General features: G+C 44.2%; 1 protein-coding gene across 1 annotated transcript; it reads left to right on the top strand.

The window, feature by feature from the left end:
- Positions 1 to 16,054: 16,054 nt before the first annotated feature.
- On the top strand, positions 16,055 to 17,269 carry LOC137809195 (uncharacterized). The gene has a single exon (XM_068610333.1). It carries the CDS (start codon positions 16,055 to 16,057, stop codon positions 17,267 to 17,269), a length of 1,215 nt encoding a protein of 404 aa, XP_068466434.1.
- Positions 17,270 to 23,070: the final 5,801 nt, after the last annotated feature.

Below are 23,070 nucleotides of genomic sequence, written 5' to 3'. Positions count from 1 at the left end.
GTAGGTCTAGGTTTGCCTTCCTCCCTTCGTTAGATTCTTCCATCAAGAAGTTCTGGAATCCTGGCGAGCTCTCCTGGATCTCTATAGGGATCATGGCGTCTGACCCGTACACCAAACTAAAGGGTGTCTCCTTCGTGGTGGACTGGGGAGTGGTCTGGTAGACCCACTAGATTCGTGGCACCTCTTATGCCCAGGTCCCCTTAGCTTTCTCTAACATGCTATTCAAGCCCCTTAGCAAGATTTTGTTGGCGGACTTGACCTGGCCGTTCGTTTGGGGATGCTCCACCGAGGCAAACACATGTTTGATCCCAAGCTCTGTGCACAACTTGCTCAACTGATGACTTGCAAACTAGGTACCTTTGTCTGACACCAAGTGTCTCGGAACCCCAAAACGACAAATGATGTTTCTCCACACGAAGTGTTGAACCTTATGGGCGGTTATCTGCGCAATTGGTTCAACTTCTATCCACTTGGTGAAATACAAAATTGCCACCACAAGGTATTTCATCTGAAGAATCGCCAAAGGGAATGAGCCTAGGATGTCTATTCCCCAAGTATGGAAAGGTTAGGGGCTATGTATTGATGGCAACTTTTCGGGGGGTGCATGATGTCAATCAACATGCTTTTGACATTGTTCGCATCGCTGTGCATACTTCATGTAGTCTTCCCTCATAGTCGGTCAATAGTACCCTGCGTAAGTGACCTTCAAAGAGAGTGATCTCCCTCCAACATGGCTTCCATAAATGCTATCATGGAGCTCTGCCATGATACGGGTACAATGATCCCCACTTACACAGGTGAGGACAGGATGAGTGTAGCCGTGACGAAACATCATTCCATTGATCAGGGTATATTTTCCTGCATTTCTTTTGACCGCCTTCGCTTCTACAGGCTCTGCCGGGAGCATCCCCATAGAAAGATAACATTGGTATGGTGTCATCAAGGTCCAACGAGTCTTCTCCCGACAAGCGATAAACACTTATCCTAGGCACCTTCAACGTTTCTTTTATCAATGATTTGTGCCCTCTTCTTTTTACTGAGCCGACCTCCACATGTCTGACCTCTGCTGCCCCATCAAGGTCCAACGAGTCTTCTCCCGACAAGCCATAAACACTTATCCTAGGCACCTTCAACGTTTCTTTTGTCAACGATTTGTGCCCTCTTCTTTTTACTGAGCCGACCTCCACATGTCTGACCTCTGCTGCCCCATCTACAGAGGTCTTGGGTGACTTGAGGGTCTCCTGAATAACTGACCTCTGTCGTCCTCCCTTGCCTGAGCTCGCCAATTTAGCCAGCAGGTCTGCTCGGGAATTTTGCTCCCTTGGGACATGCACCAGTTTGAACATGGGAAAAGCTTCTCCCAGGAATGTAACGTATCTCAGGTACGAAGCCATTTGTGGATCTTTAGCCTGGTACTCACCTGTGACTTGCCCGATTACTAGCAGCGAGTCACTTTTCACCAACAAACTTCAAGCGCCCAATTCCTTGGCCAACAACATCTGATGTGATTCGAATAGCACAATATGAATGATTCTTGACATTCTTAGGAATCAACTTGAGTTGGATATGAGATAGGCACTTTTTGATAGAATTGGATCAAGGTTCTATGTTCAAGAACTCACCAAGACTAGTACCAAAACCCAAACTCACATGGAAGATCCATGTATTGTTAATTGAATCAAAACAGCAACTAGAAATGAAGAAGAAGCAAAGAGGAACAACAAATGTAAAAGGAACCGAAGCAAAACAGCAAAGGAAACTAGAATACCGAACTGAAAATGCAAAGAACACAAGCTAAGACATGAACATAAAAGGAGAAGGAAGGAAGGAGAAGAAAAAGCTCATGAAGATGGATGGATTGGTTGGATGATCACGCCACTTAGAGGATGAAGACTCCAAGATGAGTGTGCTATGCCGCCACTTGAGGTAACCAAGAACACTCAAGATAAGACTAAATGAGGAAGGCACAAAGCTCTCCGATTCTCTCTCAAATTGAGTAGAGTTTCACTAATACTAATTTCCAATCTGAAAAATAAAAAGGAAGCACCTTAATTTATAGGATAAGAGGTGCTGAAATGTAAAGCTAAAACAAATGCAAATTCCCCCCCAAATGACATGAAAGTTGGCGCCAACTATAGCATTAGGAAGGTGTGACTTCCTCTCTTAGTTTGGCACCTCCCTATTACGTCTACACCTCTCTACTAAACGCACACTCCCCTAAGTTTCCTAAACTAAAGACCTAAAGATGCTTTTACAAAAGAGGTTTCTTATGTTTCCCTCTAAGCACCTTCAAACAAAGAAATTACAAAAAGAGAATACAAACGTCCATTAGCTCCTAAAGTCTTGAACATGCTCCTTGTAAGCCTTTGAGGTGGGCTATTAACTCCATGAGCGTCCTCCATTTGAGCCTCAACCTCTTCTTGCTCTTGATGATTGGCCTCCATGTCTACTTGAGCTTGATCTCCATCATACTCCCCGAGTTGGAGAGAATTTGACCACGAATTCTGGAGACCTACAGAAAAAGGAGTTAGATCGCTGATATTAAAAGTATGACTACCAAGGAATGTATCAGGCATATCTAACTAATAAGCATTGTCATTAATCCTCTTTAGGACTTGGAAGGGTCCATCCCCACGAGGCATTAGTTTGGATTTCCTTTGTGTAGGAAAACGATCTTTCCTCAAATGAAGCCAAACCCAATCACCCTCCTCAAACAACAATGATTTTCTCCTTTTATTGGCAAGTTCAGCATACTTGCCAACCTTCTTCTCAATTCTCCTCTTGATGTCTTTATGTAAAGTTTTCACAAAAGAAGCCTTTTCATCCCCATCTTTGCACAAGACATCATCAAGAATGGGAATAGGAAGAAGATCAAGAGGTGTTAAGGGGTTAAACCCATAGACAACCTCAAAAGGAGAGTGAGAGGTGGTAGAATTTACTACACGATTATAAGCAAACTCAACATGGGGTAGTAAATTCTCCCACACTTTAGGATTCCCCGAAATGAAACATCTCAATAGTTGTCCCAAAGTTCTATTCACCACCTCGGTTTGACCATCAATTTGTGGGTGGCAAGTGGTAGAAAATAAAAGTTTAGTTCCAAGCTTGCCCTACAAGATCTTCCAAAAGTGACTTAAGAACTTGGGATCTCTATCGGACACAATAGATCTAGGGATCCGATGCAAGCGAACCACTTCTTGAAAGAAGAGGTTTGCAATATGACATGCATCATCCACTTTGTGGCAAGGAATAAAGTGAGCCATCTTTGAAAAACGATCCACTACCACAAAAATGGAGTCCTTTCCCTTTGATGTCTTGGGTAATCCTAAGATGAAATCCATAGATATGTCAACCCAAGGCATTGAAGGGATAAAAAGAGGAGTATATAAACCATGGGGATGCATCTTAGATTTAGCTTTGCGATTAGCTATGCATTTATCACACAAACTATGAACATGTTTATGCATATGAGGCCAAAAGAAATGTTCATGCAACACATCCAAAGTTTTAGCAACGCCAAAGTGACCCATTAAACCCCCCTTATGGGCTTCTCTAACAAGAGATAATCTAATAGAGCTTTGAGGTACACAAAGACGTTTTCCTTTAAAAAGAAAGTCATCTTGTATAAAAAAAATCTTTGTGTCCTCCCTTAAGACACTCTTGATAGATGAGAGAAAAATCAAGGTCATCATGATAAAGTTCCTTAATGTGATCAAAGCCAAGATATTGAGAACTCAAAAGATTTAGCAAAGCATATCTTCTAGAAAGTGCATCCGCCACAATGTTTACTTTGCCTTGCTTATGTTTGATCACATAAAGAAATTGCTCAATGAATTCCACCCACTTAGCATGCCTCTTGTTAAGCTTGTTTTGGCTTTTCAAATACTTAAGAGATTCATGATCACTATGTATCACAAACTCTTTAGGAAAAAGATAGTGTTGCCAAGTAAACAAAGCCCTAACAAGTGCATATAATTCTTTATCATAAGTGGAATAATTGAGATGACTTCCCTTCAATTTCTCACTAAAATAAGCTATGGGGTGGCCCTCTTGTAGGAGGACAGCCCCAATGTCTATACTTGAAGCATCACACTCAATCTCAAATGTTTTAATGAAACTAGGAAGGGCTAAGATGGGAGCATTAGTCAATTTTTCTTTTAAAATCTCAAAAGCTTTTTGTTGTGCTTCTCCCCATTGAAAAATCACATCCTTTTTCACTATATCATTGAGAGGTGCAGCAATGGTACCAAAGTTTGGTACAAATCTTCTATAGAAAGAAGCAAGTCCATGGAAACTTCAGACTTCATTCAAAGTTTTCGGTGTAGGCCAATTTTGAATGGCCATCACCTTTGTTTTGTCCACATGGACCCCTTTGCTACTCACAACAAACCCTAGGAATTCTATATGATCAAGAGCAAACAAGCATTTAGCAAGGTTAACATACAAATGTTCCTTCCTAAGGGTTTCTAAGACTTGCCTAACATGCATCCTATGATCATTCAAAGATAAGCTATAAATGAGAATATCATCAAAGTAAACAACAACAAACTTACCAATGAAAGGTCTTAAAACATGATGCATGAGGCACATGAAAGTACTTGGTGCATTAGTTAAACCAAAGGGCATAACTAACCACTCATACAAACCAAAGTTGGTCTTAAAAGTTGTCTTCCATTCATCACCCAGTTTGATACGGATTTGATTGTAGCCGCTTTTAAGATTAATCTTTGTAAAGATTTTTGAACCATGCAATTCATCCAACAAATCATCAAGCCTAGGTATGGGATGCCTATATTTAATTGTAATGTTATTGATGGCCCTACAATCCGAACACATTCGCCATGTGCCATCTTTTTTAGGCACTAAGATGATAGTCATAGCACAAGGACTCATGCTATCTTGAACCCACCCTTTCTCAATCAAAGCCTCAATTTGTTGGCAAATTTCCTTGGTTTCACTTGGATTGATCCTATAGGCTGGACGATTTGGTAAGAAAGAGCCCGGTATCAAATCAATTTGGTGCTCAATCCCTCTCAAAGGTGGAAGTCCTTTTGGAGGATCTTGAAACACATCTTGAAACTCTTCTACCAATTTTTCCAAGCAATGAGGACTATCAACAAGTGGTTCTAACTTAAGAGTTCTAGGGATGGCTAAGAAAAGAGGATGGTGAGCCACTATTTCCCTTTTGAAGCTCATGCCTAGACACTAGAAGTGTAGGCTTAGAACTCTTATCTTTTTTATCTTTTTCACTCTCCCTCTTTTTTTTCATTATGATTTGGTCCTCATGGACTTCTCTAGGAGAGAGCGATTTTAAAGTAACCTTGTGGCCATGGAAATCAAAAGAAAGTTTGTTGGTAAAGCCATCATGAAAAAGTTTTCTACCAAATTGCCAAGGCCTTCCCAAAAGAACATGTGTAGCTTCCATGGGCACAACATCACATAATACCTCATCTTTGTATTTTCCAATAGAGAAATGGATGACGACTTGTTTATTCACAACAATTTCTCCTACTTCACTAAGCCATTGCAATTTGTAGGGCTTTGTATGAGAGATAGTAGGCAATCCAAGTTTATCTACTACTCTTGTACTAGCCACATTAGCACAACTACCCCCATCCACTATTAAAGAACAAATGTTGTTTTGAATAAGACATCTTGTATGGAAAATATTTTCCCTTTGACTTTCATCAAAAGGTTGTGAAACTTGTCGAAGAAGTCTTCTCACAACTAACAAATCTCCTTCAAGTGGACTCTCACTCTCATTCTCACTAGACGCCCTAGAAGGTGAAGAATGCGTAGGTGAATCCGAATCATGCTCACTCATGACAATGCCATTATGCACAAACATATTTCTTTTAGAAGGACAATTAGCCGCAATGTGACCATAACCCATACACTTAAAGCATTTCTTACTAGACGATTTAATTGGGGATTTAGGCCTAGAAGTAGAAGGCTTAGATTCCTTTAGTTTGAAAGAAGAATCTTTGGAAGGAAATTTAGAAAAAGACTTTTTGTTCCTCCAAGAATTGTTGTAGTAACCATCATTGGGAGCATTTTTGAAAGAATTTTTCTTAGCAAGTTGGGCTTCCACCTTCATTGCAAGATGAACTAAAGAACCCAATGATGAATACTCTTGTAACTCAACAACATCTTGAATATCCTTCCTTAGACCACTCACAAACCTAGCAATCATAGCTTCCTCACTTTCTTCTAATTCAACTTTAAGCAAAAGCGTTTCTAATTCTTTGTAATATTCATCCACACTTAGCGTGCCTTGTTGAAACCGTTGGAGTCTCAACATGAGGTCTTTCCTAAAGTGTGGTGGCACAAACCTAAGGCGCATTTGATCCTTTAAAGAGTTCCAAGAGTCCACGGGAGGACCCTTGTGATAGATAATGTCCTTTACAACATCATGCCACCATTTCATGGCATAATCACTAAACTCTAAGGTGGCTAGCTTAAGCTTGTGCTCATCTTGGATCTCATGGATCTCAAATATTTGTTCACACTTAGCCTCCCAATCTAAATACACATTAGGATCACTATAGCCATTGAAACTAGGAAGCTTGACCGAAGGTAGTCTAGCCTTTGCATCTTGGTAGTATCCATCTCCACGGTGATGTCTCTCCCCTTGGTTGTGATATTTATGTCCATGGAATTGGGGTGGAGTTCGCCTTCTCCTATGGTCTTCTGCACGGCCGAAGTCATTTGAAGAACCTCTTGATGAAGGTCTATTTGAATGATGTCCATCATTGATAGAGTGAGATGGCCTAGCTTGTTGCACCTCCATCTTTTGTAATTTTTCTTCCAAACGTCGAATGGTGTGTTGAGCTTCATGCAATTCACCAAGGACTGAAGCTTTGGAAGAAGAGTGCTGCTTGTAAGATTCACCACTTGAATAGGCATCCATTTGCAAATGAAAACAGCAAACACAAAAAAAAAAACAGCAAACACAAAAAAAAAGCAAACAAGTTAAGAAACAAAGTTAGCAAAAATTAATTTGGCAACCAGATTGTCGAAGTGAAATTGGCCTGAAAAAGTCACTCTCAGAAATAATGTCCCTGCACCAAGCTGATCTTGAGGCCTTAGGAATCCTCAAATGAAAGATGTCAAAGCAAGGCACACCAATCTCAAAGCCAATCACAACAAAACCAATGAAGCAATAAAGACAAACAAGAAAAGGTATAAGCAATAAAAGGCTATAACAAAGGGAATACTAGATGTATGACAAACTCAAAGAATAATGAATAAAATACAAGCAAGAAAATAAGGAACTCAATTCAAAAGAAGGCACACAAAAGATACCTAAAGAAAAGCACTAGAGTAGATAAAGAAAACAAAAACAGAGCTACTGGAAAATATTTTTTTATGCAAACTGTGCTTGATGTTCACTGATTTAACTAGAACGATATAAAGCGAACTGGATTATGAAATTTTAACCACAGAAACTTTAAGATCTTAGACCAAAAATGGCACTGGAATTACTCAAAAACAGTAGGCCAATTAATTGAGATAAATTTTTCAAAATCGCTGCCAGATTACTGTATTTTTTTGGCAGAATTGTACACTTTTTGTATTGTATTTATCATTTTTTGTGTACTTTGAATTTTTGAGTACTTCTTTTTTCTACTCTTTTATAACACTTTAAAGAACACAAATCCAGAATTTCAGAAATTTCCAGTGAGTAAATCAATTGCAATAAATCGAAACAGTAAGCACGTTTTCAGAAAAACAGAGGAATCCTAACAGGAATGAAAAACAGTATTAAGAACTAGCAAATACATAATGGAAAATGATGTATAGGAACTTGTATAGATCTCAAATACAAGTATGAACTCAATCTAAAACAGAAAATGCACAAATGATCAATTATCAAACTCAGAAAACTGTATTAGACCAAAGCAAGAAACAAAAAATTCAATAAAAGTACTACAAGAAGTGATGACATTCTTGGAAAAACATGACTATGACAAAACTTGTATGGATTCAAAAAGGAAAATACACAAACATATGATAGGCACAATTAAGAAAACAGCAAGAAAACTCAAAATAAGCCTAAAAACAGAAATGTAAACAACAAGAATTATAGAGCTCTTGAATTAAAGTGCAACACAACTCAAAAATTAAACAAGAACACACCTAAACTCTAGATACCACATGATGTGATTCCAATAGCACAATATGAATGATTCTTGACATTCTTAGGAATCAACTTGTGTTGGATATGAGATAGGCACTTTTTGATAGAATTGGATCAAGGTTCTATGTTCAAGAACTCGCCAAGACTAATACCAAAACCCAAACTCACATGGAAGATCCATGTATTGTCAATTGAATCAAAACAACAACTAGAAATGAAGAAGAAGCAAAGAGGAACAACAAATGTAAAAGGAACCGAAGCAAAACAGCAAAGGAAACTAGAATACCGAACTGAAAATGCAAAGAACACAAGCTAAGACATGAACATAAAAGGAGAAGGAAGGAAGGAGAAGAGAATGCTCATGAAGATGGATGGATTGGTTGGATGATCACGCCACTTAGAGGATGAAGACTCCAAGATGAGTGTGCTATGCCGCCACTTGAGGTAACCAAGAACACTCAAGATAAGACTAAATGAGGAAGGCACAAAGCTCTCCGATTCTCTCTCAAATTGAGTAGAGTTTCACTAATACTAATTTCCAATCTGAAAAATAAAAAGGAAGCACCTTAATTTATAGGCTAAGAGGTGCTGAAATGTAAAGCTAAAACAAATGCAAATTCCCCCCCAAATGACATGAAAGTTGGCGCCAACTATAGCATGAGGAAGGTGTGACTTCCTCTCTTAGTTTGGCACCTCCCTATTACGTCTACACCTCTCTACTAAACGCACACACCCCTAAGTTTCCTAAACTAAAGACCTAAAGATGCTTTTACAAAAGAGGTTTCTTATGTTTCCCTCTAAGCACCTTCAAACAAAGAAATTACAAAAAGAGAATACAAACGTCCATTAGCTCCTAAAGTCTTGAACATGCTCCTTGTAAGCCTTTGAGGTGGGCTATTAAATCCATGAGCGTCCTCCATTTGAGCCTCAACCTCTTCTTGCTCTTGATGATTGGCCTCCATGTCTACTTGAGCTTGATCTCCATCAGCATCCCAACTATCAGCGCTTCGAACTCAACCTGGTTATTGCTGACCTTGAAAGAGAATCTAAGGGCCTGCTCAATCAACAACCCATTAAGTCCCTCTAGAATGATGTCAGCATCGCTACCTTGCTTATTAGATGATCCATCTACGGAAAGGACCCACTGAAAGTCTCCACCGTCCACCTGGGTGGCTTCAGAGGATAGCTCGACCACGGATTCAACATATACATGGCCCTTGATGGCCCCCTGGGTTCGTATTGCACGTCAAACTTTGATAGCTCGACTGTTTAGTGTACCATCCGACCTGCTACATTAGGCTTATGGAGGACCTTGCGGATTGGAAGATCGAACCTTTGGCCCCTGCAGCACCTTGCTCACGAAGTATATTGGTCTCTGAGCTTGATCCTGCTCTTGCACAATGACCAAGCTGATTGCTCGATCTGTGACTGCAAAATAGAGGCAAATGGGAGTACCTGGTAGCGGCTTACAAAGGACATGTGGGTTGGCCAAGTACTCCTTCAACTTGAGAAACTTCTCTTTGCATTTGCGAGTCCATGTGAAGCAGTTGCTCTTTTATAAACACTGGAAGTAAGAGTACCCCTTATCTCCTCCTACTGATAGGAATCGGGACAGGGCGACCATCCTCCCAATCAACTGCTGCACTTCCTTCACAGTGGCAGGGCTCCTTATTCTTATGATGGTTGCACACTTGTCCGGGTTCGCTTCTATCCCCTGTTCAGTGAGCAGGAATCCTAGGAACTTCCCTGCCTCTACCCCAAATGCACATTTTTCTGGGTTGAATTTTATATTGTACTTAGCTATTGTAGTAAATAGCTCTTCCAAATCAGCGACGTGTTGATCCTTTTCTTCTGAGGTGATGACCATGTCGTCCACGTATGCTTGCACATTTTGTCCAATCCTGGGGGCGACAATCCTGACCATCAACCTCTGATAGATGGCACCGACGTTCTTCAGTTCAAAGGCCATGACATTATAGCAGTAGATGGAGAGCTTTGTCATAAATGCGGTCTTGCTCTCGTCACGAGGGTGCATGGGAATCTGGTTGTACCTTGAGAACGCGTCTAAAAAGCTCAGAAGTCGGCAACTTGAAGCGCTGTCCACCAAGGAATCAATGTTGGGCAGCGAGTATGAATCTTTGGGACAAACTTTTATTTTTGGTTTGTAAAATCAACCCACATTCTCCACTATCCATTGAAATTCTTTACCAACACCACATTTGCTAGTCACTCACGGTACTCGATTTCCCTTATGTGACCAACTCTCAAGGGTTTCTAGTTTTCTTCTCTGATGACCAGACGTCTCTCTTCATTGAACTTTCTTCTCCTCTGTATTATAGTCCTGACTTTCTCGTCTATTGTAAGTCTATGACACAAGATGTTAAGGTCTATGTCGGGCATACTTGCGAAAGTTCATGCAAAAGCGTTTGATAGCCCTTTTATAGGGTTTTACCTTCTTGATGAGATAGTTGAAACAAGGAACACCCTAAAATATGGTTGGTTAAATTTTCTTGGAGTAGAATTGATCATATATAACTTATATTTATCCAAGAGGAGTTTGTGGTGATGCTCACAGAGAATGTAAACCCTACAAAAGGGTTGTCATATACAAATGAATGCACACAAAACCTCTTGAATAAATAATTGTGAAAATTGTAACATCTTATGTTTTAATACTTCTTTTGTTTTTATAAGTTCTATGATTCTTTTGATGATTGTATTTTTTTATATTGCATATAATCATTGTATATTATTATGTGTATGTACTTTATTAATTAGGTTACGAAGTCAAACTTTGTGGAATTCTTGCAATAATTTAGAAAAAACTACTAAAGAATGCATATTAATATTCTAACAAGAAAGAAATAAGGATGTAAATGATTAATAAAAAATACTATTAAATTTTATTATATGAATAATATAACTATTTCACAAATTTATAACTTTCATGATGAATGTTTTAAATTTTTGAATTATTTTAAAGAAACACTAGGTATTAAAAATTATGAATCTCATAAATCATAAATTTTATAAGTAAATAATTGAATTGATAAAATATATTATTAATAATAACATATGATTTTTATTATTTAAATTTTTATTTTATTTTGAGAAAAAATAAATTTTCATATGCTTTATATAAATATTTCTTTTTGGAATCATAACATAAAAAATTCAAAAAGGTTAGTTTTTGAAAATGTTATTTTCTTAAGTATAGCAACTATGAGATTTTTTTAGTTTTCATTTTTTGAAAAATTAAAATTTTTCTTTTACCAAACATTTGTCTCATTTAAATTAAATAAAAAGACTTTAATATCTCAAAAAATGAATTATTTAACAAGTAATAATATTAAATTTTTAATTATATTTTTTAGTTTTTTTAATTTAAGTATGATATATTTTATTATATATACTTATATGTTAGTATTTGTACCGTCCGGGTCTTGACCGTTGACCAAAGTAAACATAGGACCCTCGAAGGAGGGGCCCACAAGGAGGGTTCAGTTTTTTAGGAAGGAGCCTTGTCAAGTTCACGTGTAAGAGGACCGAGGAGGTGTCGGCTTGGGGAAAAGGCGAGAGTCCTCGGCCCTCGGCATCCGAAGAGAAAGATGAGTCAGAAAGGTGGCTTGAAGGCCACATCCCAGCTATCAAGATAGAGAAGCCCAGATCACAAAGACCATGCATAAAGATGTAGGGAAGCGACAGTACGCCCCACCGCTAGAGAACCACTGGAACCGATACGACTCGGTAGAGTCTCGTTCCAGGGGCGATCGACATGCATGGGACGTGAGGGGGCAGTGTACGCTCAGTATGTATGATCTCTTTGATATTGGGCACATGAGTTGACGCCTGAGGGATCATCCCGCGCCAGTTGCACTTTGAAAGGGCAACCTCACTCACTCGAGTCAACCTTAGCTCAGGTTATGATGACGTGAGGGCCTGCCTGTAGTGATGCTTGAGTCAGAGGCAGCCACGTGGCAGAAGCGCTTAAGTCAAAGGTATATAAGCCTTTCTGAAAGGCTTAGAGAGGGACGTGCTACATTCTTACACGTTTTCAAACTTTACACATTCAAGTAATTTGGGGAACGAGAGAGAATTCAGTTACGATTCAGTTACGCGCCTCCTCGAGCACGGTGTTTATGGTGTTCTGTTACGGAGGTGCACGGTGTTTTCTGCCAGTACTAACTTGAGCGTCGGAGTGCAAACGGCCGCGAGGGCGCCCATTTGTCTCTCTGTTTCAGGTATTCACGGCGGCAAAGGGTGAAGATTGGTACAAAGACAAAGGAGTCCTTGATACGCAGTTCGTAGCTACGCACGAAGGCAACCGAGTCAACTGGCAAGAACATTTGGCGCCCACCGTGGGGCCTGATCTAAAACAATAGTCCCACCGCAAGAGTTTCGAGTTTCAGTAGCAACAGCGAAGTTCGTCGAGGTTTTCCAAGATTCTTAAAAGATTCATCAGGAATCCTCAAGATTCGCTCTGTTTCACCGAAGAAAGTTCGAAGATTTGCAGAAACAGTTCAAGATCCTTCAAGAAACAGTGAAGAATGAGGACTACTAGGCAAAGTTCAACAACACGCGCAGAGAGTGATGGCATGACCTTGCAGCAGGTTATGGAGGTGATGCAAGGCCTTCAAGAGGCGATGGCGGCATCGAGGGCGGAGCAAGAACGCATTCAGCTGGATCTTATGGCGTCGCAGGCAAGAAACGAGGAGTTGTATCATGTGAACAAAGAGTTGTGCCGCGGGATTCGCAACCACCCTGGGAATCGCGAAGCAGAGGATCGCGAGTGCTTCACACCTCCTAGGGAGTTCCCTATGCCCTTCTCGCAATCCATCATGGAAGCAGTGATTCCACCCACGTTCGTAGGCCCGAAAGTCACATTCACTGGGATGGAAGATCCAGAGGCGCACCTCACTGCGTTCCACACACAAATGATGCTTGTCGACGGTTCTGACGCCGTGAGGTGCAAGTTATTCATGAGCACGCTGGCAGGAATGGCAATGGACTGGTTAATCAGCCTTCCAGATGGCCACGTGACATCATTTGCACAACTATCACAACTGTTTAGGGAACAGTATATCGCGAAACGGGCTCCCCCACCGGTGTCGTATGATCTCTTCGACGTGAAGCAGTACCAGGGGAAGACGTTGAAGGAATACATCAACCGTTTTGGGGCACAGGTGATGAAGGTTGGCACCACTGAGGAGCCGATGATCGTGTATGCGTTCAGGAAGGGAATCTGCTCCTGGCTATTCTGCGAGTCGCTCATCAAAAACCGCCCCAGAACTGTCGTAGAAATCAGGCGTCGCGTGGTGGAGCACATCGCAACAGAGGGAGAGGTATGCGACAAACGTGCGAGTGTTGCACCCGCACGCCCTAGAGCACCGTCGCGCGCACAGCCCACGCGGTTGAATTAGGCTGCGACGGGGAAGAGAGGCCAGGATAGGAAGCGCCCCTATGAGCTGAGGAAGCCTCAAACCAGGGGACGCTCAGGGGAGAACAGGCAAGTTAGGCACAACTTTGTGGTGGAGCTGAAGGACCTCATTGTTGTGCCCAACATAGCAGATAGGCAGAGGATCCCCACGAAGACAGACAAGGTGTTGGGACCACACAAGGACGCGTGGTGTGAATTCCATCAGGCGTTCGGGCATCAGATCACCAACTACTTGGCTTTGGGCCATCAGTTGGACGAGCTCGTGAAGAGCGGATTTTTGAATGATTACCTGGTAGGGTCGTCCGGAGCCGCAGCCTTGGTAGCACCAGTAGAAGACCACGCTCATGAGATGCCTATCCATGGGGAGGTTCACACCATCTCTGGTGGATTTTCGGGTGGAGGATGCACTGCCTCTCAGCGCAAGAGGTAGGTGCGGTCAGTAAATTCGGTGGTGGAGCAGGGGAGGACGACTCGCTGGACATCGACCTTCCATTCACGAAGGTTGATCTCCACGATGTCGTCCCCCACGATAACGATCCCGTGTTGATATCGGTTGTGACCGCGGGAAGGAGAGTGTACTGAGTGCTCGTGGAGCAGGGCAGCTCGGCGAATGTGATGTTCTGGTCCACATTCAATAAGTTACAGTTGTCTCCTGATCTGCTAAGACCATACACATGGTGCTTGTATGGTTTCGCAGGGAACCAGGTGGAGCTGCGTGGCTATCTGGAGTTGAGGACAACTTTCACAGATGGCACCGCGTCGCGCACCGAGAACATAAGGTATCTGGTTGTGAACGCCACTTCGGCGTACAACATTTTGCTGGGAAGGCCAGCTTTGAGCAGACTGAGGGGGGTGGCGTCTACCCGACATATGAAGCTGAAACTGCCTGATCTTAGTGGCAGAGTGATCGTGATTAAGTCCGATCAGAAGGAAGCAAAGAAGTGCTATGAGAATGGCCTTAAGACAAAGAGGGGCGTATTCATGGTGTTGGAGCACCCGCCCACGGAGGAGACGCCCGCGGAGGCATTAACCATGGAGGAGACACCCTCGGAGGAAGTACCCATGGAAGAGGCGCCTGCGGAGGCGTTACCCGTGGAGAAGGCACCTACCGAGGCAGTATCTGGAAGGAAGGGTCGCGATGGTGTATCGCGTGCTAAGAACACTCAGGAGAGGTGACTTGGGCCAGCTAAGAACGTGGTCGAGCGGCAGATAGGTTGAAAGGTGTTTAAGCTAGGGAAATCGTTGGGCGCGGTTGAGCAAGAGCAGGTGGCCGGGGTGATTGCCCGAAACCTGGACGCCTTCGCATGGTCCGCCTCGGACATGCCAGGTATCGACCACGATTTTCATTGCCACAGCTTGACCATGGATCCCAAGGTGAAGCCTGTTCGCCAGTGCCGAAGGAAATTCAATGAGGAGAGGCAACAGGTCGTGCGCTAAGAGACCAAGAAGTTGTTGGACGCTAGCCACATTAGGGAGATCCAGTACCCCGAGTGGTTGGCCAATGTGTCTTAGTTAAGAAGGCCAATGGGAAGTGGAGGATGTGTGTTGACTTCACTGACCTCAAAAAGGCCTGCCCCAAGGATTCGTATCCCCTGCCCAACATCGACGCGTTGGTGGACAACGCCTCAGGTTGCAAAATGCTGAGTTTTCTGGATGCCTTTTCGGGGTATAACCAGATCAAGATGCACCCCCGTGACGAGTGCAAAACGGCGTTTATGATCGAGACGTCCTACTATTGTTATAAGGTGATGTCGTTCAGTCTGAAGAATGCGGGAGCCACATATCAAAGGTTGATGGATAGGGTCCTTGCACCCATGTTGGGAAGGAACGTGCAGGCCTACGTAGACGATATGGTGGTGACCTCCCAAGAAAAGGGGTGGCATATAGCTGATTTGGAAGAGTTGTTTGCCACTATAGCTAAGTACCGCCTCAAGTTGAACCCTGAGAAATGCGTCTTCGAGGTTGAGGCGGGTAAGTATCTGGGTTTTTTGCTCATCGAGTGGGGGATAGAGGCAAACCCCGACAAGTGTGCGACAATCTTGGCGATGAAGAGCCCAACCTCGGTGAAGGAAGTTCAGCAGCTGACAGGGCAGTTGGCGGCCCTGTCAAGGTTCGTATCTGCTAGAGGAGATAAGGGTCATCCTTATTTCCAGTGCTTACGAAGGAACAACCGGTTCGTATGGACCGAGGAGTGTGAGGCAGTGTTCCTCAAGTTAAAAGAATATTTGGTCGCTCCCCCAATGTTGTGCAGGCCACATATGGGCGAGCCGCTTCGTTTATACTTTGTTGTAATATAGCGGGTGATCAGCTTAGTCCTCGTCCAGGAGCAGGACTAGGTGCAAAGGCCTATCTACTTCGTAAGCAAGGTGTTGCAAGGACCAGAAGCAAGGTATCAGGTCCTCGAGAAGGCAGCCTTGGTCGTGGTATTCTTGGCCAGGAGGCTTCGCCATTACTTCCAAAGCTTCTCAGTGGTAGTGATGACGGACCTCCCCATCCGGAAAGTGCTGCAGAAACTGGATGTAGCGGGAAGAATGGTACGTTGGGCTGTAGAGCTCTCTGAGTTCGACGTACAGTATGAGCCTCGGGGCCCCATAAAGGGTCAGATCTATGTGGACTTTGTGGCGGAACTATCCCCGGGGAATGTGCAGTCAGAGGAAGAGATCAGCTTTAGGTGGGTCTTCTCTGTTGATGGCTCCTCCAATCAGCAGGGCAGTGAAGCTGGTGTCATCTTGGAGGGGCCGAACGAGCTGTTGATCGAGCAGGCCCTTAGGTTCGCCTTCAAGGCAAGCAACAACCAAGCTGAGTACGAAGCCCTCATAGCTGGGATGCTCTTGGCCAAGGAGATGGGTGCACGGAGTTTGTTGGCAAAGATTGATTCTCAGTTAGTGAGGGGTCAGGTGACCGGAGAGTACCAAGCCAAAGACCCGCAGATGGCCGCGTACTTAAGCTATGTGCAAATGCTGAGGAGAGCGTTCGCTGTGTTTGAGCTAGTCCATGTCCCGAGAGAGCAAAATGTTCGTGTTGACCTGCTCGCCAAGCTGGCCAGCTCAGGCAAAGGGGGAAGGCAGAGGACAGTTATTCAGGAGATGCTCAAAGCACCACGAGCGTTCGTAGCAGATAACATGGTAGGCGTCCTCCAGATCGACCTGCCAAGAGAAGAGGCGAGGAGTCATCGGTTGCTAACTCAGGAGACGCTGAAGGTGCCCAATATAGGTGCATATCCGGACACACTGGAAGAAGGAGACCCCATGCAGGTATGCGTGCTGGAAAAGGGGGATACGTGGATGACGGCGTACAAACGTTACCTGGCTGATGGGATACTTCCAGTGGAGCCCGAGGAGGGTAAGAAGATAAAGAGGAATTCCACGAGATACACCCTCGTGGATGGAGAGTTGTTCAGGCACGGGTTCACTTGCCCAATCTTGATGTGCGTGAGTGGAGAACAGTGCACCCGGATCATGTCTGAGCTCCACGAAGGGATTTGCGGTAGTCACGTTGGTGGTAGATCCCTGGCGTCGAAGGTGGTGCGCGAAGGGTACTACTGGCCGACGTTGAGAGAAGACTGCGTAAGGTACGCCCAACGGTGCAAGCAGTGTCAACTACATGCCGACTGGCACAAGGCACCCCCAGAAGAGCTGAGGTCAATTTACAGCCCTCGTGGGGAATTGACATTATGGGGCCCTTCCCGTTAGCAATAAGGCAGATGAAGTACTTGATAGTTGCTATTGAGTACTTCACGAAGTGGGTTGAAGTAGAGCCGGTGGCGCAGATCACCGCACACAAGGTACAACACTTTGTGTGGAAGAACATCATGTGTTGCTTCGGCGTTCCGAGGCGCCTTGTCTCCGACAAGGGTACTCAGTTTGCGAGCCAGCAGGTGAGCAAGTTATGTGCGGAGGTAGGCATCAAGCAGGTGTTCGCGTCTGTAGAGCACCCTCAGACTAACGGACAGGTGGAGTCTGCCAATAGAATCTTGCTTCGAGGATTGAAGAGGAGGCTTGAGAAGGCCAAAGGAACTTAGGCAGAGGAGGTCCCCAGGATTGTGTGGGCCTACCATACCACACCTCAGTCCTCGACGAAGGAGACGCCCTTCAGCCTGGTATACGGGTCAGATGCAATGATTCCAGTTGAGATTCAGGAAAGCTCGCTACGTTTTCAGGGTTTTGTGGCCGAGGCGTCCAACGAAGAGAGGAAGGTTAATCTGGACTTGTTGGACGAGGTCAGGGAGGAGGCGAGGATAAAGGTTGAAGCGGTGAAGAGAAGGGTGGAGCACCAGTACAACTCCAAGATAAAACCCCGTTAGTTCCAAGTTGTTGATCTGGTCATGCGGAAAGCTCACCCGTACCAATTAGAGAACAAGTTGTCCCCCAAGTGGACCGACCCCTTCAGAGTAGTCGAGGCCTTGGGAAATGGGGGGTACAGGCTTGAGACGTTGGATGGAGGCGTTATCCCACGCACTTGGAATGCGGCGAACTTGAAGTTTTATTTCAGTTAAAAACTCTATATAGTGTACCGTTCAAGGGGATACTCTTTTTCCTTTTCGAGGGTTTTTTAATGAGGTCACCCAAGTAAAAGCCAGTTTGAGCATACATTGTCTTAAGTTTTCTTATTACGATGTAAAGAAACGCTAAGAAAAGATAACGCGGTTCAGTAAGAAACGAACCCACCACCTTGGTGTTTAGACACCCCGAGGGAAGACGCGAGGGCGCCTCCTTCGGGGGTGGGCGCCAAGGGCAGAAGGAAAGTTCGAATCAGCGGAGAACCAGGTGTCTTGGTGCAGATACACCCCAGATAGGAGTAAGCGCCATCCTTCGGGACACCTTCTCCTTAAGGGTAAGCACCACGTCCCAGGTCATCTTGATGTTTAGACACACCGAGGACGAAACGACGTTGCATGGTGGCAGGCCTCTCCTCGGGCGTGGGCATCCAAGTGCGTTGATTGCCTTGATGTTTAGACACACTGAGGACGAAAGACACTGCATGGTGGCAGGCCTCTCCTCGGGCGTGGGCATCCAAGTGCAAGTTATAAGGACCGGATGCCTTGGTGTTTAGACACACCGAGGACGAAACGATACTACTTTTCAGCAGGCATTTCCTCAAGCATGGGCACCAAGAGTAAGTAGTAGGCTTCGGCCAAGAGAAGTCCTCCTCACCCTCGAGCGATAACGAGGCAAGTTACACACTCGGAGGCTGGACACCTCGAGACTGCAAGTTATAAGTAAAGTCCTAAGTAAGAGCTCCTTGACCAAGGCAAGAGACAATGGCGAGGACAGTTAAAGGGTACACGCACACTCCCTACCTTAGCATTTTGTTCAAACCAAGTTAAAGAAATGGGATTGGGATGGCGTGCTACTTAAGTTAAAGAACAAGAAGTCCTAAGTATCAGCTAGAAGCTAGACATGGAAGCAGTGTTAGCAAAAACGCAAGTCAAAAGGTAAGAATAGCCATGTGAAGCAGAAGGTGCGACTAAGAAATTGATAAAGGTAAAGTTAAACGTTGGCATAAGAGTTAAACATGTTCATGAGGTTACAAAATTGAAACAGAAGGCCTAAGATTGATTAAGGAGACGAGGCACTATGTTGCCATCAGCCACATAGTTGTCCGGGGTGAAGCAAGTAATGTCCACCTCAGGGTGCTTGCACGCCACTTGAGCAGCAAGGGCTTCGGTTTTCTCCTTCGGTGCTTGTTGACAGGTGGCCAACTCGCCTTCAACTTTGCCCAGGAGTACTTCGCGGGTCACCGATCGCCCCTCAAGGTTGGTTATCTTGTCTTCTTTCTCCTTGAGGGTGTCCTTCAGCTCAGCTATCTCCACCCGCAAAGGCACCACCCTGGTCAAAAGAGTTGCGTACTCTTGTCCTTGCTCGTGGAGTTTTCTGTTGGCCTCGCGTTCAACATCAGCTCTTCCTTGAGGGCGATCTCTTTGGTAAGGAAATGCTGCCCTAGTCGAGCCATCTCTTCCTTCAGTTTGGCCACCTCGACCATCATGGCTTGGTGCTGGTCCAGTGATTCTTTTAGTTTGGCCATCTCGTCAGCCATGGCCAGTTTTTCCTTAGTAGTTTGCTCCTGGTGGTCATGGATTTGAGCAAAATAGCTCCACGCAGAATACTCTCTCGATCAGCGCGTCCTCAGTTACTAAGTTACCAGCTTGAGCCTGTCGCCAACCCCTTAGGAAGTGTTGAATAGTGCTGGGAAGTTCAAGGGCGGTTGCAGGAGCGGGCTCTGCGGAAGTCCCCACTGCTCCCTCAAGAGCAAGTGTAGGTGGAGGAGAGGAGGCCCTTGGGAGGTCATCTTGTGCACCGGTGAAGGGTCTAGCAGAAGAAGAGTGGGAGGTGGCCACCCTGTTGGTTTTCCTCCTCTTGAAAGTAGGGCCCCCAACAGATTCTTCTTCTTCGTTGGATTCGATGTGCACCACACCCTCGTTCTCTCCCAAAGGAACTTGGGGAGAGGCAGCTCTAACCGTGGCCAGAGGGATGGCTTCGATTGGAGCTGTGGAGTTAGGAGCATCTAGGGGTGGGGTTCGTTGGGGCTGTTGCAGCTAAAGGCATGGTGGTGGAGGTAGGGGGTGCGGAAGGACTTGCCTTGCTGGCAGCACCACCACGAGCTAAGAGCCCAACGAACCTAACACGTTTCTCCTCAGTCATCACCGTGGCTGCACCAGAAGAAAGCAAGTTAAAGCATGCACAGTTAAAGATGAAGGAGAGAGTTATGCAGATTATGTGGGTGAAAGAAAATGGTGAAGGAAACCTATATCCAAGTATTTGGCAAGGGCGGCGGGGTCACACCCATGCTTGATTATATCAGCAGTGTTGAAGATCATGCCCAGGCTAGCCAAAACCTGGCATGTTTCGCGGCTAGTTAAGGAGAGCTCATCCAAAGTTTTAGCTTTGCTGAACTTGAGCTTCTCCATCCAATGTAGAGGGAATCCATCAAGAGCTGTGCGGTCGTGGTCAGAAGTGCACACTCTGAAGAATTTCCCCCTTAATCCTTTATAGGATTGTTGGAAGAGGGAGAAGAGCACTCTCCCAGTCACGCTACTAAGGCTCACCCAGAGGTTGTTCCCAGGGCTTTTTGCTTCAAAGAAGTGGAGGAAGACATCCACTGAAGGCGTGAGGTCAAGATACCCCATGAGAAGGGAGAAGGCCCTAATGAAGGCCCAGCTATTAGGGTGTAGCTGGGCAGGGGCCACATTCAACTCCGTGAGTAGCTCCTTCTCAAAGCTGTTGAAGGGGAGACGTTGCCCTACGCGCTTGAAGACGGTTTGGTAGAAAAAGAAGAAAGGTTCCCCGTTGTTGGAACGGTTGTCTACACAAACAGGTTCCCCAGGAACGCATGGGCGAATAGAGATGTAGGCATCGTCCTCCCTCCCGAACGCTTTCCCTACGGGTTCGCTTTTAAGATGGTCCTTCCAATCTTCAGTTGAGGTAAGGGTTGAGGACTCTGCAAGAAGCCTATCAGAGGCCCAAGAGTAGTAGGACTCTTTGTAGTTTACGAGAGGAGGTGGTGGGTTAGCAGTAGTCTTGGTTCGCGCCATGGTTGAAGAAGCTAGAAAAAGAAAGGAAAAAGGTTCAGCAAGGGGGGTTATGGTGTCAAGCTATGGAAAACCCAGAAAACCCTACCCACGCAAGAAATAGGGGAACAAAAGACAAATGCAGAGAAAATGAGAAATGCAGAGATTTAAACAGGCCCATGCAGTTCAATAGAGCAGAATGTCGAATGATAAGAGCAATGATCGAAGCAAAACGTTAGCTTTGATAGTTGATCAGAGGAAAGTCCTGAGCTTGGGGAAGATGAAGTGCAAAGAGTCAAGAGGAAGAAGAAAAAGCTTATGAGAGAAGTTTTGCTTGATGGAACAGTGAAGTGGAGCGCGTGTTTGGGGTGTCTTAACGTAAACTTGAAGCGCAAACGACATTAACGCTCAGCCGTTGGATCGTGCCACGTGTAAGTTGTTTAAGCATGGGCAGAGAAAGCTTTAGTGCACAGTGCACGTCCAATCGTGGAGTGCCACGTAAGATAACCGGGCATGGCCTCAGAGAGATAAGCGGGTGTGGCCCCACGGGATGAGCGGGCGTGGGCCCAGAAGGATGACCGGGTGTGGCCTTAGTCTCTTCGCTTCGCAAGTCGCCAGCTCGAGACTGGGGGGCTTGTGTACCGTCCGGGTCTCGGCCGTTGACCGTTGACTAAAGTAAACATAGGACCCCCGAAGGAGGGGCCCATAAGGAGGGTTTAGTTTGTTAGGAAGGAGCCTCGTCAAGCTCACGTGTAAGAGGACCGAGGAGGTGTTGGCTTGGGGGAAAGGCAAGGAGTCCTCGACCCTCGGCACCCGAAGAGAAAGATGAGTCAGAAAGGTGGCTTGAAGGCCACATCCCAGCTATCAAGATAGAGAAGTCCGGATCACAAAGACCATGCATAAAGGTGTAGGGAAGCGGTAGTACGCCCCACCGCTAGAGAACCACTGGAACTGATACGACTCGGTAGAGTCTCGTTCCAGGGGCGATCGGCATGCATGGGACGTGAGGGGGCAGTGTACGCTCAGTATGGATGATCTCTCTGATATTGGGCGTATGAGTTGACGCCTGAGGGATCATCCCACGCCAGTTGCACTTCGAAAGGGCAGCCTCACTCACTCGAGTCAACCTTAGCTCAAGTTACGATAACGTGAGGGCCTGCCTGCAGTGATGCTTGAGTCAGAGGCAGCCACGTGGCAGAAGCGCTTAAGTCAAACGTATATAAGCCTTTCCGAAAGGCTTAGAGAGGTACGTGCTACATTCTTACACGTTTTCAGACTTTACACATTCAAGTAATTTGGGGAATGAGAGAGAATTCAGTTACGATTCAGTTACGCACCTCCTCGAGCACGGTGAACAATATTTTTTTTCAATTTTAATATATCAAAATGCATACACGTGGAAGCAGATGTATTTCCCCAAATTTTATATTTAGTATCTATTTTTTAATTTTTTTTAGATTAGAGAAAATATGTGACTGAATTTCTGTGTAGAAAATTCGACACTGTAAAGTATCAATTAGTGATAAGTCGTAGTTGAATTGACAATACTTTTGAAACTATTATTATAAGAAAATAATAAATTTATCACACGATAAATTGTTATTGGATAATGTAAAATTATTATTTTTACCAACCCATAACCTGTTTTTATAATAATAATAATAATAATAATAATAATAATAATAATAATAATAATAATAATAATAATAATAATAATAATAATAATCTATACCTAAGGAAACTTCTCTTAATTTTTTTATTTTATCTTTATAACTATTTAATTTTATTTTATTATTATTATTAGACATTGCATCATTTCAAATTTAAAAAAAAAATAAATTAAATTTTCAAATCCTAAAGTCTTTTTAAACACTTTAAAAAATTTAATTTTTTAATTTTTTAAATTTTTAAATTTTTTTAACTTTTTAAATTTTCAAAATTAAATTTTTAACATTTTAAATTTGAATTTTTCAATTTTCAATTTTT

Source organism: Phaseolus vulgaris, chromosome 2, assembly GCF_000499845.2.
Source record: "Phaseolus vulgaris cultivar G19833 chromosome 2, P. vulgaris v2.0, whole genome shotgun sequence".
Taxonomy (NCBI): domain Eukaryota; kingdom Viridiplantae; phylum Streptophyta; class Magnoliopsida; order Fabales; family Fabaceae; genus Phaseolus; species Phaseolus vulgaris.
This window is presented reverse-complemented; position numbering and strand designations above follow the sequence as displayed.

Coding starts and splice junctions, on each gene's coding strand:
- LOC137809195 (XM_068610333.1), top strand. CDS start 16,055: ATGACGGACCTCCCCATCCGGAAAGTGCTGCAGAAACTGGATGTAGCG.